Genomic DNA, 14,801 nt, shown 5'->3' on the forward strand with positions numbered 1-14,801 from the left:
GAAACTACCAGCAGGAGGAGCAGCAGAAAGAGGGAGAAGAAGCAGGCTCCCACTGAACAGAGAGCTCGATGTGAGGCTCAATCCCAGGACCCTGGATCATGACCTGAGCCAAAGGCAGACACTTAACCCACCAAGCCAGTCAGGTGCCCTGCCCTTTCATTGTGGTCTTACTCTGCATTTCTTCAGCTGTTATTTGCCATATATACACAATGTCTGGAGTTTCTGCTCAAATCATCTTCCCATTTAAAAAAGAGGTTATTTCCTTATTATTGACTTTTTGGAGTTCTTTTCGTAATCTGGATACAAACGCTTTATTCTTAATTTGGATGAAGTAAAATTTATCCACTTCTTTGTTTCAGAGATAGTGCTTTTGGTGTTATATCTAAGAAATCTTTGTCTAACCCAACATCACAAAGATATTCTCCTATATTTTCTTCTAAAAGCTGTATAATTTGAAGTTTTATATTTAGGTATAATTTTAGCTAATTTTTATATATGGTTTGAGACTCGGATCATAGTTAGTTTGTGTTTGTGTGTATGTAAATGATAGGGACGTATGGATATCCAATTGTTCCAGAATCCTTTGTTAAAAACCCTTCAACTAAATTGCTTTTGCACCTTGACTGAAGACTATATATCACAAGAACTGCTTCTAGCTACTACCTGTTACAGTGATCTACCTTGGCTATCTTTCTGTCAATACCATCCTTGATTACTGTATATAGCTTTTTACTAAGTTTTGAAAACAAGTAGTCTAAGTTCTTCCTGCTCTTTTTCAAGGTTGTTTTGGGTAGTCTGGTTGTTTGCATTTACATGTAAATTTTAGAAACAGCTTGTCAACTGCTAAAAAAGTCCACTGGGATTTGGCTGGTATTAATGTTGAATCCATAGATGAATTTGGGAAGAAGTGACATCTTAACAATATTGAGTATTCTGTTCCCAGAACATTTATTTAGGACTTCAAGTTCTCTCAACAACATTTTAAGGTTTTAAAATATATAGTTTTTGCATGTCTTATGTCAGATTTTCCCATAAAAATTACATATTTTTGATGCTATTTAATTAATATAGCATTTTTATTAAATTCTAATTTTCCATTGTTCATATTAAAAATACAATGATTTTTATATGTTGATCTACCTTGATAAAACTCACCTATTAGTTTTAGCAGCTTTTTAAAATAGATTCCATAGGATTTTCCATATAGATGATCATGATGTCTGCAAATAAAGACAGTTTTACTTCTTTCTTTCCAATTTGGATGCCTTTCTTCTCTTTCCTGGACTTACTGTACTAACTAGAACCTTATTTACAATGTTAAATGGAAGTGGTAAAAAGAGACAACCTTACATTTTTCCTGATCTTGAGGGAAAACATTCAGCTTTCACAATTAAGCATCATGTTAAATTTAGTTTTTTCATAGGTATACATTTTCAGAATGAGGAAATACTTTATTCCTAATTTGATGAGAATTTTGATCAGAATGAATGTCAAAAGTTTTTCCAAATGTCCTGAGATGACCATATGATTTTCCTTTTTGTTCCATTAATATACTGAATTACACTGATTTCCATTTCTAAGATAAAACCATATTGTCATTTTCATTGTAAAAATGTAAGACTTTTTGCATCTGTGTTCATAAGGGATATTGGTTTATAGTTTTATTTTCTCAAAATGTCTCTGCCATGCTTTTAACAGGACAACTCTGTCCTTACAGAATGAACTGGAAAGAATATCCTGCTCTCCAATTTCCTGGAAGAGTATATAAAGAACTGGCATGATTTATTTCTCAAATATCTGGTAGAATTCAAAAGTAAATTCATCTGAGCCTATAGTTTTCTTTGTGGGAAGGTTTGTAATTACAAATTTGATTTCTTTAGTTAATAGAGCTATTTAGGTTATCTGTTTCTTCTTGAGTAAACTTCAGTAGTTTGCTAGTTTCAAGGAATTTGTGCATTTCTTCAAAAGTTGTTGAATTTATTGGCAGAAACTTATTTATAATATTTATTATCTCCTTTCTAGTTTTTTAGGTCTAAAAAGGTCTTTATTCTGTCTTGCCGGGGGATAAAATTCTAGGTTGCTGCATTTTTTTCCCTTCTGAGTACTTTAAAGCTCTTGCTTCATTGTCTTCTCCCTAGCAAAGGAGAAATTCCTTTATAATTATCTTTTTTCTCTGTTGCTTTTAACATTTTCTTTATCACTAACTTTAAGCGATCTGATTACAATATGTTCCAGTGTAGTTTTTTCACTTGGGTTTACTGAATTCTCAGAACTATGGTTTTAACAGTTTTCACCAAATTAAGGAAAATTTCAGCTGTTATTTCTTCATCTCTCCTTTTAGTCATACCTCCCCCTTCGATGACTCCAATTACTTGGATGTTAGCCACCTGAACATAAACCACAGCTCACTTACGATGTTATTTTACCCCCAGACCTTTTCTTTATGTTCACTTCGGCTAGTTTCTATTGGTATGTCTTCAAGTTCATTAGTTTTTCTTTCAGCAACATGTACCTGTAATAATCCCCATCAAGTGTATTTCATCTTAAATATTTTAATTTTCATCTCTAGAAATTTGATTTAGATACCTTTTTAATCTTCCATATCCTCTATTTAACTTGTTCAATCTTTCCTCTAGCTCAGAGATCACAATACAATTTATAAACCAAATCTGATGCACTCCTCTTGGTGACAGGAAACTGTACTGTACTCCAGTGTACATACATGTCCATTGGTTTACATGTGTCTATGGCTGCTTTCTTACAAAAGTTGAGTAGTTACAGCAGAGGCTACATGGATCACAAAAACTAAAATATTTACCATCTTATCATTTAACAAAAAAACAGGCAAACTCCTGATGCTATTAGCATACTGAACATATAGAAGACAAATATAATAACTGCTATAATGTCTTTGATTCCCATCATGTATGTCACTCCTGGGTTGGTTTTAATTGAGTTTTCTCCTCATATGGGTATTTTCCTACTTTTTGTAGGACTGGTATGTTTTGATTAGATGTCAAGACTCAATCTTACTTTTGAGTATTTGATATTTTTCAATTCTTAGAAATATTATTGAGATTTATTCTGGTATATATTCAAGCTACTTGGAAAAAATCTGATCCTTTCAATCTTGTTTTTAAGGTTTCTTAGGTAAAATGCTCTGGTGAGCAGCATTTAATGTTGGCCAAATTTTGCACCACTACTGAAGGGAAACTCTTCTGTGTGGTAGTAGATGCATCATGAAGTGTAATATTTTTCCACTTTAGCTGCTGGAAAAAGGCAGTTTGTAGTATGAGCTTCGGGAATTTTTTCCTCTAACTCTTCAACTTGATTTTTTTTTTTTTTTTTAAAGATTTTATTTATTTGACAGACAGAAATCACGGGTAGGCAGAGAGACAGGCAGAGAGAGAGGAAGGGAAGCAGGCTCCCTGCTGAGCAGAGAGCCCGATGCCAGGCTCAATCCCAGGATCCTGGGATCATGACCTGAGCCAAAAGCAGAGGCTCTAACCCACTAAGCCACCCAGGTGCCCCTTCAACTTGATTTTTATCTTCCAGCCTTAGGCACTTTCCTAACACACATGTGCTGATCAATACTCAGCTGAAGATGAGAGGGGACCTTCTGCAGATCTCTGGATCTCTTTCCTCTCCAGCTCTCTGCCCTGGGAACTCTAGCCACCTTGAACCCCATGACACCTAGCTCCATCTCTTCACCTCAAGGTGCTTAACCAGGCTTCACTTGGATTCCTACTCTCTATGTAATGTTCTAGAAACTCTCTAGGTACTAGGCTGGAGCAACTGTGGAGCTCACCTCACTTGTTTCCTGTCTCTCAAGGATCACTGTCCTTTCTTGCCTGCCATCTATGATTTTGAAAATCGTTGTTTTTTTTTTATTTCGTCCAGGTCTTTAGCAGTTTCAGTTTGGAGAGTAATTCCAGTCCCTGTTGTTCCATCTTAGCCAAAAGCAGATGACTTCAAAGCTTACCAAAATTTTGCAAACAGGGAAAATTACTTAAAAATCATGATAAAGTAGACAGGACCTAATTATATTACTATATATACTTGAAGAAAGGAAAGGACCATCTCCTTATGATATTTATTATCATCACTCTGCTATTTTTACAGAGGTGTCCATTAAAAGCAAGTGATTTATTCATCAAAATATATTTTATGGTTAGGAGTCATTCTGGAACCAATCTATTTCTACTAGTAATAAAATAAAAATATCTATTATTAAATTGTAACTATCAAAATATCTACACATGTGAATTAAGTAATTCTGCTTAGAATTTCTTCAAGATATATACAAACATGTATTTAACGTCTCTAGAAATTCTTTAAAATTTAAGTAATTTCAGACTTATAGGAAAAGTGGCAAAAATAGTACAAAGAATTCCTAGTCCCCTTTCCTCCATATTCATTGAACATCAATATTTTACCATATTTATGGTTGGTTTTTTTTTTTTTTAAGGTTTTATTTATTTGACAGAGAGAGACACAGTAAGAGAGGGAACATAAGCAGGAGGAGTGAGAGAGGGAGAAGCAGGCTTTCCACTGATCAGGGAGCCTGATGTGGGGCTCAATCCCAGCACTCTGGGATCATGACCTGAGCTGAAGGCAGACACTTAAGGACTGGGCCACGCAGATGCCCCCATATTTATGTTTTTAAGCCATTAAGAACTCATTGTAGATATAAAGCTCTTATACCCAGAAGGCTTCAGTGTTAATTTCCCAAAATGAAAGACATACTTTAAATAAGCATAATGCAATTATCACTGATACAAATACTTGTGTACATGGATTTTATTCAAATGCTGCCAACTGTCCAACAATTGTCCTTTACATAGGGAATGGAAGGCAGTGTTGAGAAACTAATGCTCTCAGAACAAATAAGGATAGCCACCAGTTTTCGTAAATTAAGTTGAGCTGGAATACAATCATACCATTCACTTATGTATTGACATCTATGGCTGATTTGGGGATATAAAAACTGAGATAAGAAGTCACAACAACCTTGGTATGGACTAAAAAGTCTAATACCTTTATTATCTGGCCCATTACAGAAAATATTTGCTAACTCCAGCTTTAAAAAAAAAAACCTTCTTCCTGACCCAGAATTTAATTGTCATGTCTTTTTGGCCTTCATTAATCTGCTATTCCTCAGTCTTTGTTTTTTATGATCTTGGTAAGTCTGAAGAGTAAATGCTATTTATTTTATGGAATGTCCCTCATTTGTGCCTGTCTGTGGCATTTTTCTTATGCTTAGACTGAGCTTATGCATTTCTGGCTGGAACATCACAAAAGTGACACTGTGTCATCCTCCTCAGGATGCACATGATGCTTACTTGTCCATTACTAGTGATGTTAATTTAGATCACTTCATTAAGGTAGTGTCTGCTAAGTTTCTTCATGGCTATGTTACTATTATTCACTTTATAATTAATACATACTTTGTGAGGATATACTTAAAGTATTAAGTGAGTATTTGTTTCTCACCAGACTTTAGACCAAGAGTTTAAGCATTCACTGACAATTTTTGCCTGAAACAATTATTACTGTAGTGGTTGCCAAAGTATGATTTCCTAGTTCCATCATTCCCTCTACATTTATTTGGTGGAATTCTGCTATAAAAGAAAGAGTTCCTCTCCTCCACTATAGAATCATTTCTTTAACTCAATGTAGACTCTTAAACTGTATTTTATTCTATGGGTTCTTATCTATTACTATCATTATTTATTTTGAAGACTGAAGTAGCCATGTTTGACTAAAGGGAAATTCTTCAAACTGGTTCCCTTTCTGTGTCCTTTTGGCATGTCCCTATCATTCGTTGTGTGCAACAGCTTTTTAACAATAACGATAATGTGGACATAACCTAGTGGTCATCAATGTAAAATATTAAATAAAGAGTAGTGTGAAGGCAATGAAAAACTATGGAAACATGAAAGATAACAAGTAGAAGATGTAGAGTAAGTGGAGTTAAAAGGTCCAGAACAATGGTAGAGCATAATGCCAGACTTAAAAAAATAAAATAAAATAAAGATAAAACAGAAAAGCATATGCTTATATTCGCATGCAATTTTCTAGAAAGACAGTAAGGATGCAGGATTAACATTAAATCTAGGATGTAAATGTGCAACTAGGTGTTCTACTTTTTATTTTACAACTGCTAATTGCTGAAAAATTTAAAAATCATTTCAAGACTAATACTTTATATCTAACATTTGGAATTAACATTTGTATATTATAAAATTAATTTACATTATTAGAACACAATGTAATATTTATAGTCTCCTTAAAAGTGAGTAAAATCATGTTTTCTTTAAAATTCTTTTCTAAAGCATTTATGAAATATCTTTCAGGTGCCACCTATAATCAATCAATAAATTGTGACTGTCTAAATGCAGCTAGACTGGCTAGATTTAAGAAGCTATCTTTATATTGTCATCCTTGTTAACTATCTAATACTCAAGATTAATTCTTGAAAGGTTTCACTTTCCCCTTTGAACTATATCCTATCATTCTCTTTTTAGTGGGGCAAGGGAGGGAGTATATGGGGAAGGATGAGAATAAGCTTATGATCTAGATACCACTATTTGAATAACTTCTTTTCAAAAGCACCTAATAGAGTTTTTAAGATAATAGAACCTGCTATTTTCATGAAAGGTTTGGGTGAAAAACTAATATAATGCTTACCTAGTGAGTCGTTTAGGTGGAGGCCGCTCACCAAATTTTCTGGAAAAAACAAGAAAAAAAATAAATACATAGGCTATATGACACAGTACACAGTAAGCTTTTTAGGCACCATTTGAAATTCCTTTATGACTTGTATTTCAACTCCACTAAAGAACAGCATAAAGGAAAATCCTCTAATAACCATCCATGCCCAGAAAAAAAATTTCATTTAAAAATGGTTCCTAAACAAAAATGCACCCTAAATTGGTCTTACACACCCACTCTGAGCATGTAGCATAATGATAAGACAAGGGACAGGTACCTCCTAGAGATACCTTGCAAAAAAACAAACAAAACCCAACAATGGCAACACTAATCAAAAACCCCCAGTCTCACACAACCTACAACACTCAGAAAAATTCTCAAACCCCAAGAGGTGGTATAGAGCTCAGTTTGTCATTTGCCAGGCACTTTGCTGTACATTCTTTACACCTTACCCTCTTTAATCATTATAGTACAATTTTGTGAAGTACATAAGGATTCATTTTAAAAAGACAGAAAGCAACTTGCCCACAAAGTAAACTAAGTGGCAGGCAGAACTGAAATTTAAACCAGATGTTGACAAATAATATCGAATTTTGTATGGACCACTGAAGACCTAGAGTAGCCAAGGTCATCTTGAAAAAGAATAAAGCTGGAGGTATCACAATTCCAGATTTCAAGATATAGTACAAAGCTGTAGTAATCAAAACAGTTGGGCACTAACACAAAAACATAATCATAGATCAATGAAACAAACAGAAAACGCAGAAATAAACCCATGCTTACATGGTCAATTAATCTATAACATAGGAAGCAAGAATATACAATGGAGAAAAGAGTATTTTCAAAAAATAGTGTTGGGAACACTGGACTACTTACATGCAAAAAAATGAAACTGGACTACTTTTTAATTCTATAGAAAATACACTCAAAATGGATTAAAGATCTAAATGGGAGACTTGAAACCATAAAAATCCTACATGAGAACATGGGCAGTAACACCTCTGACACTGGCACCTCTGACATCTTTCTAGGTAAGTCCTCCAAGACAATGAAAGCAAAAGCAAAAATAAACTATTGTGACCACATCAAAATAAAATGCTTGTGCACAGCAAAGGAAACCAACAACAAAACAAAAAAGGCAACATAATAAATGGAAAAAGATATTTGCAAATGATACATCCAATAAAGATTTAATATCCAGGGTGCCTGGATGGCTCAGTCGGTTAAGCGTCTACCTTCCGCTTAGATCACGATCCTGGAGTACTAGGAACAGGCTCTGCATTGTGCTCCCTGATCAGTGCTCTGCTTCTCCCTCTGCCCCTCACCCTGATTGTGCTTGTGTATGCTCTCTCCCTCTCTCTCTCTCTCACTCAAATAAATAAAAACTTAGAAAAAAATACAGACTTAATATCCAGAATATATACAACTTGATGTCGAAACAATATGATTAAAAATGGGTAGAGGACCTGAATGGACATTTTTCCAGACATATAGATGGCCAACAGACACATAAAAAGATGCTTAACATCACTAATCATCAGGGAAATACAAATCAAAACCAACATGTGCTATGTCAAAATGGCTAAAATAAAAAATACAAAATATTACAAGGTTGACAAAGACATAGAGAAAAAGGAACCCTTATGCATTGCTAGTAGAAATGTAAACTGGTAAAGCCACTGTGCAAAACAGTACTTCCTCAAAAATTAAAAACAGAAAATCCTCATGACCCAATAATTCCACTACTGGGTACCTACCAAAAGAAAATGAAAACACTAATTCAAAATGGTACAAGCACCTCTATGTTTACTGCAGCATTACAATAGCCTATCAAGCAACCTAAGTACTGACAGATGAACAGATAAAAGAAAATATGGTGTGTGTGTACACACACACACACACACACACACAGAGAGAGAGAGAGAGAGAGAAATATTACACAGACATAAAAAAGGGAGACCTTGCTATTTGAAAAAACATGGATGAACCTAGAGGGTCTTCCGCTAACTGAAATAAATCAAAGAAAGACAATAGCTCTATGATATCCCTCCTATGTGAAGTCTGAAAACAAAACAAATAAATAAACTAAAAAACAGAATCAGACCTATAGGGAATAAACTGATGCTTGCCAGAGGAAGGGGCATGGGGGGAATAGGCAAAATAGGTGAAGGGGAGAGGGAGATACAAGCTTCCATTACAGAATAAGTAAGTCACAGCATATGAAATATAGTCAATCAAAGATAATATCACAGTGTTGTGTGCTATGAAAGTGTAGTCACACTTCTGAGTGCGACATAACAGAGGAGTTGAATCACTATACCATACACCTGAAACTAGTGTAACCCTGTGTCAACTATATGCAAATACAAAAATGTGCAAATAAAAAAATCTTAGATGTTTACTACTTAATTAGCTTATACTATATGGCCCTTCAGAAAGAAATACGCTAAGTGGACGAAAAAACATTTCAGCTGGTTGTTAAGAGGGCAAAGAAAAGCTTGAGCAAGGAGAAGAAAGCACAACTCAGGCTAGAGTTAGAATACAGCATGAAGGTTAAGAAAAATGCACCAAGTAAGATCAGCTTCCAAATCCATGATTTAGTATTTTCTTGCCGTGTCTCTGAAATTACGTGACTCTCTAGACCTCAGTTTCCTCATGAGCAAAATGAGCACAGTGACTGTATTTACCTTAAAGAGGTGTTGAAGGGATTAAATGTGTTAATATACAGAAAACAGAACAATGCCTGGTACACAGTAAGAGCTCAACAAATATTAGAACTATTACTGTGTTTTAGTTATAAATCAGTAAGACAAAATAACGAAATAAAGGAATTAAGTAGGATGCTAACAAGGATACATAAATACAAAGGAAGAAGAAACTAATTACTGTGTGATGACCTATTTCCTCTGAAATAGGAAATGAGGTCTTCTGAGAGATGGTGGAACACAATCCTTGAAAAAGGACCAATAGAATTTTGTTTTCTTTTTTAACCAGACTGTAGTTTTAAACACGTTAAATGACTTGCTCATAGTCAGCTACATGTAAAGTCTAACTTAAAATTTCTCCACTGTATTTGATGTCCCGCAAAAATTATTAGCAATTTAAGGCTATATGACATTTTTTATGAACTCAAAATTTACAAACCGTGTTATCTATGACTATGAATATTTTTGTTAACCCTGAAATACAGAAAAGTGACGTAAGTGAAACAGCATAAAAATATGAGGAAATAATCCAAGTTTTTTTTAGAAGAATTACTAATTCTTTGATTTTACCTTATAGGATATTCAATTTTAAAAACCAAGAAACAAAACACAATGTGTTGGTAGGAACTTCAGCAAGGCCACTGAATGACACAGGTTTTAAAACTGGCAAATCTGTGAAATTCAGTTATGGAATTAAAGGCAAAAATCTTCTGAATCTTTTTCCACAGGGAAGACTTTTCTGAGCCTTTGAAACTGATGAAATGTACCATTAGAGCATGCGATTAAAATGTAACTGCCTCACTAAGTTAGAAATAGGCTGCAAAACCCAAGACGCTTAAGACAGCCTTTAAAATACTTTTTTTTAAATATATAGATGTAACAGCACAGCTATATTTTATAAAAAGGAGCAAAGTGAGATGTGACCCAGAATCTACTCAAGGGGTTAAAATGATGAAAATTTCAGAGACATAGTTAACAAATGAAATAAAACTTGTCAATGAAGATCATGACACAGTACTTTTCATACTAACTACTAATATTCCAGTCATCAAGCACCCTTTGAGATTTAACAGGTTTGTTTCAGGACTAGTAAGAGATCTACTGTGCTCAACTGAAATGTAAATTTTGTTTCTTGGTGCTCCGAAATGCTTTCAAAATTAGATTAACAACTAAATGTTGATTAAAATATCTGTCTTTGTTTCTATGCAGAAAATACCTGTTACAGGAAGTCAACAATTACAGCACATGCTCCTGAAGTACAACTCCTATCCCACAGAAAACGTACAAGAGAACTCAACAGTGAACATGCCAAGCTTGAACAGCACTTCAAAATTTAGCATCATTCTAAATTCTAAAGCTAGGTGCCATCCTAAGGCTCGGACTCTTATAAATGTTACTAAGATTAAACTACTTCTTCAGTATATAATAAAGCGTCTCCAATAATTGTTGTGCCAGCCCAGTCCTTTCTTTAATGAATGTGCAATCACATTCCTGTTTATCTCATTAAAACTAATAGTTACTATAGCTACTACAATGGGGAAAAATAAGTAAAGGGGTTTTCTGAGAAAAGTCATGCAATGCATTTAGTAGGCTCATAATGCAAAATTCTGAAGGCGGCAATTCAACCTAATTCTAATTATTTAACAAAATTCATAGGTCTACATACTTGAAAATGTTAAGTTATAACAAGGTACTATATGGATCCTGCATTTAACAAGACCCATTTTCACTACTAATCTGATATACAACTAATACATAAAACTTCAAGAATTATTTACTGCAAAAAGGTGGTCCATCTTCAAACATGAATGAATTAAATTCATAATGTAGTATTTATATCATGCATTCACAATACTCACTTTTCAACAGAAATGACTGTAGTCCATTATCAATTTCTCAGAGACTGAATGTAATTTAAACACTAAGTTCTGTCTCTCTCTCTTACAATAGGGAATGGTGAGATAGGCAGGCACAAATTTTGTATCATTATTTGCAATCTATCTGAAAAAAAGGTGTCTACTGACATGATCTGCATTAACAACTGAACCAGAAATATGTTGGACCAACCAAGTTTTAGACCACTCTTACCTAAGATGTTTTTCATATAAGGTTTATGGTGTATTTAACAATAAAAAAACAATCTAAACCTTTAAGTACCCAAAGGATGGCTTTAATTTCACAAAATACTGGTTTGATTCTTCTTCGGAACAAAGAATCACCACTATCCCAATTTATCTTTTTGATAGTAAAAGTTGTCATCTGCATCAGGCTTCTCATATTTTATGCATGCTATATTATGTAAAATGTCATTTTGCTTAAATATAATAATCAATCCTGTTATATATTTAAGGAAAAAATTTACAACCCTGGCTTTTTTTTTAAGTAAAAATGAACAAAATTTAGCTTATATACAGTTGATTATACCCTAACCCATGTCTTTTCCTTCTTGTTCTGTTTTGTATAATCTCCCTTCAGACTGGTATTGGCAAACAATACAGAAAAATCTATATACCATTTACCTAAAAATGCTCATATAATACTATAGCTCAGGAAAACGTATGTGACTTAAAGTATGTATGTCATAAATATAATTTTAAAGTAGCAAATTCATTTTGCTTTAACTTCACTAGCTTTTCCTAAGATAACAATGATCTTTTATTTAAAATAAGCAGAGCTGAAGAAAATGTTAATTACTTTATTTTCATATACCTGAAATATATAAGGATTCTTAAAAGTTACCATCAACCATTAAACATAGTACTTCCTACTTATAAATAGTACTGCATGCTGTTCCCAGATATCCTCCAATGATTTAGAATTTCCAAATAAGTAAAAACCCTCTATACACATTACACTTAAATTACACACTTCCTTTTCAAGCTCACAGTGGAGATGCAATACTGTTTTCTCCTGTAACACAGATACATTTCCTTCTATATTTACCAGTCTGTTAAGAAAGTGCATGACCACAAACGTACTGAGGACAAACATGATAAAAATTTTACCAAAACTTCACCATCTTAACACCTTTTCTATCTAACAAATGATTCACATAAGAAAATCAACCCGAAAATCAAAAAGTGGGGGAGAGGATACAAGAAAAATCTTTTTTGAATATAGAACAATTTGGTAATATGTTGCTAAAAAAGCCCCAAGAACCTGATGTTATCTAGTGTTACCTAGTTAACAATATTAAAATATCAGTTTTAAAAACATAGAGCTTGCTGGAAAAGCAAGCACAGTCATGTGGGAAACTCTTCTGCCCTAGGGTTCTGGAACTACAATGAATTTCTATTTTTCTCTATTTCATAAATTTCTGCTTAAACAGAAATGAGAATAATGAGATTAAAATAAATTAAGGCAAGAAACACTGGTGCTGTATTTGCAGGAAATAAGCAAAAGGAGAGCATGAACAATTCAAACTCATAATTAAACCAAACCTTACATGAAATTTGCTATAAACAGTGTCTTAATTTTATATAGTTCAAAAGTATTGGGATTCCTATGATTTAAGATAGTGAAATAGAATAGTACTTGATTGAGGAAAGATTAGGAAACTTGAATCATATCCTCAAGGACCCATACCTGGGCATTCCACCAGTAGAAGGAAACAAATAGGTATATAATATGAAAAGTAAAGTAGTGTACTAGAAGTTGTTTAGCAATTTAGTCACAAAAAATTAGGAAAGGCTAATTAGAAAAGGCTATATATAACATTCTGTCCTTGTCTCCAGATTCACTGATTCACCTAGCAGGAACCAGGTATAGATATTTGGTATACAACAGTGAACAAGAGACACAAATCTATGCCTTCATGGAACGTATATGCTATTAGGACAAATGGACAGTGACATACATTCAAAGATGTTATTCTACATAATTAATAAAAGCAAAATTTTAAAAAACAACTTAAATATTGTATCTACTGAATATGATTGAAGATTACTATCTGACCAATTGAAAATATTTTAAAAATAAATATGTAATTTATCTCTTGTGTAAAAAACTTATTCATTCTCCATCCATGGCAGAAAAGAGCCTCTTAAGTCACACAACTTTGAATAAGACATGTCCACATTTGTTGTACTTTGATTTCTAGTTTTGAGCTTGCTATTTCCTTAAGAACCACATTTGATAACAATATTGCTCAAAACCCATCGAGGTGTGGGATGCCTGGGTGGCTCAGTTGGTTGGGCGGCTGTCTTCGGCTCAGGTCATGACCCTGGCGTCCTGGGATCGAGTCCCACATCGGGCTCCTTCCTTGGCGGGGAGCCTGCTTCTCCCTCTACCTCTACCTGCCACTCTGTCTGCCTATGCTCACTCTTGCTCCTCTCTCTCTGACATAAATAAATAAAATCTTAAAAAAAAAAAAAAAAAAAAACCATCAAGGTGTAACCAGTGGTCCTTGGCTGCTAAAACAAAAGCAATTAAGCACAACATACTCTCCTGGACTATCACATGTATTAAACATGTTTCTATTAGAACATATACTCTATGGGACAGATTTCAAAGACAAGTCATGCTTGTAGCCCCATCAGGTAGAGAAACATGTTCCCCTTCTTGATTCCATGTACTGGGTAAAACATTTGAAAAGCACTGTGTTCCTTAACTTTTATTTTACCTCTTCTTTACAATAAAAGAAAAACTTCAACTGAACTTTGTAATAATCTGGCAGCGATTGTGAAAAGCAGCAGGAGGAGCAGAAAGAAAGAAGGGTGACTGAGACCATCATCTCCAGCTATGCATCTGCCACCTTAGGTATCTCCAAGATTATTGCCATGTTAAGGATGTCTTCCCCAAAATCTGTACCTGAGAAAGGACCTTCCCAGGTTAAACCTACAATGGCCGTAAGTCCTCCTCTCCAGAGGGCATATCTGAGTTCTGAGAACACTAGCATCCATTAATACTGTATATGAAGATCTCATATGGAAGTATGCATCTTAAAATCTATGGCCTCCACAAGAGGGGGCAATCAGACACTTGGCAAACTAATTTCATGTATCAAAAGACTGAATGGGGCAAATTGACCTCAACTGCTTCCTAGCATAATGTAAAAGAATACAGTATCACTTTTGTGATGTTACTGCCAAAAGGTGAAGAACCTGAGTCTAAACATGAAGAAACATAGCAAACCTAAAGCGAGGAATAGTCAACAAAATAACTGGACTATACTTTTAAAAGCATCAAGGTGATAAAAGACAAAAAACTGAGGAATTGACCCAGATTCAAGGAGGCTAAAGATACACAATAACTGAGTACAACATACTATCCAGCATTTACTTCTGCTTTAAAGGACATTATTTAGACTGACAAAATGTGAATAAAAACTAACAGAGTGGAGAATGGATTATATTGATTTTAATTTCTTGGTTTTGATAACAG

General features: G+C 34.2%; 1 protein-coding gene across 5 annotated transcripts in view; it reads right to left on the reverse strand.

The window, feature by feature from the left end:
- The window catches only part of RBPJ (recombination signal binding protein for immunoglobulin kappa J region), a 217,688-nt gene that overhangs the window by 36,717 nt on the left and 166,170 nt on the right, over nt 1-14,801 (reverse strand). For all 5 annotated transcript variants that reach the window (XM_059164186.1, XM_059164212.1, XM_059164175.1 and 2 more), the window contains one exon: nt 6,691-6,729. In XM_059164186.1, the coding sequence (XP_059020169.1) occupies nt 6,691-6,729 (39 nt within the window). The remainder of the gene's footprint in view (nt 1-6,690; nt 6,730-14,801) is intronic.

Source organism: Mustela lutreola, chromosome 1 (assembly GCF_030435805.1).
Source record: "Mustela lutreola isolate mMusLut2 chromosome 1, mMusLut2.pri, whole genome shotgun sequence".
In the NCBI taxonomy this organism is placed as follows: domain Eukaryota; kingdom Metazoa; phylum Chordata; class Mammalia; order Carnivora; family Mustelidae; genus Mustela; species Mustela lutreola.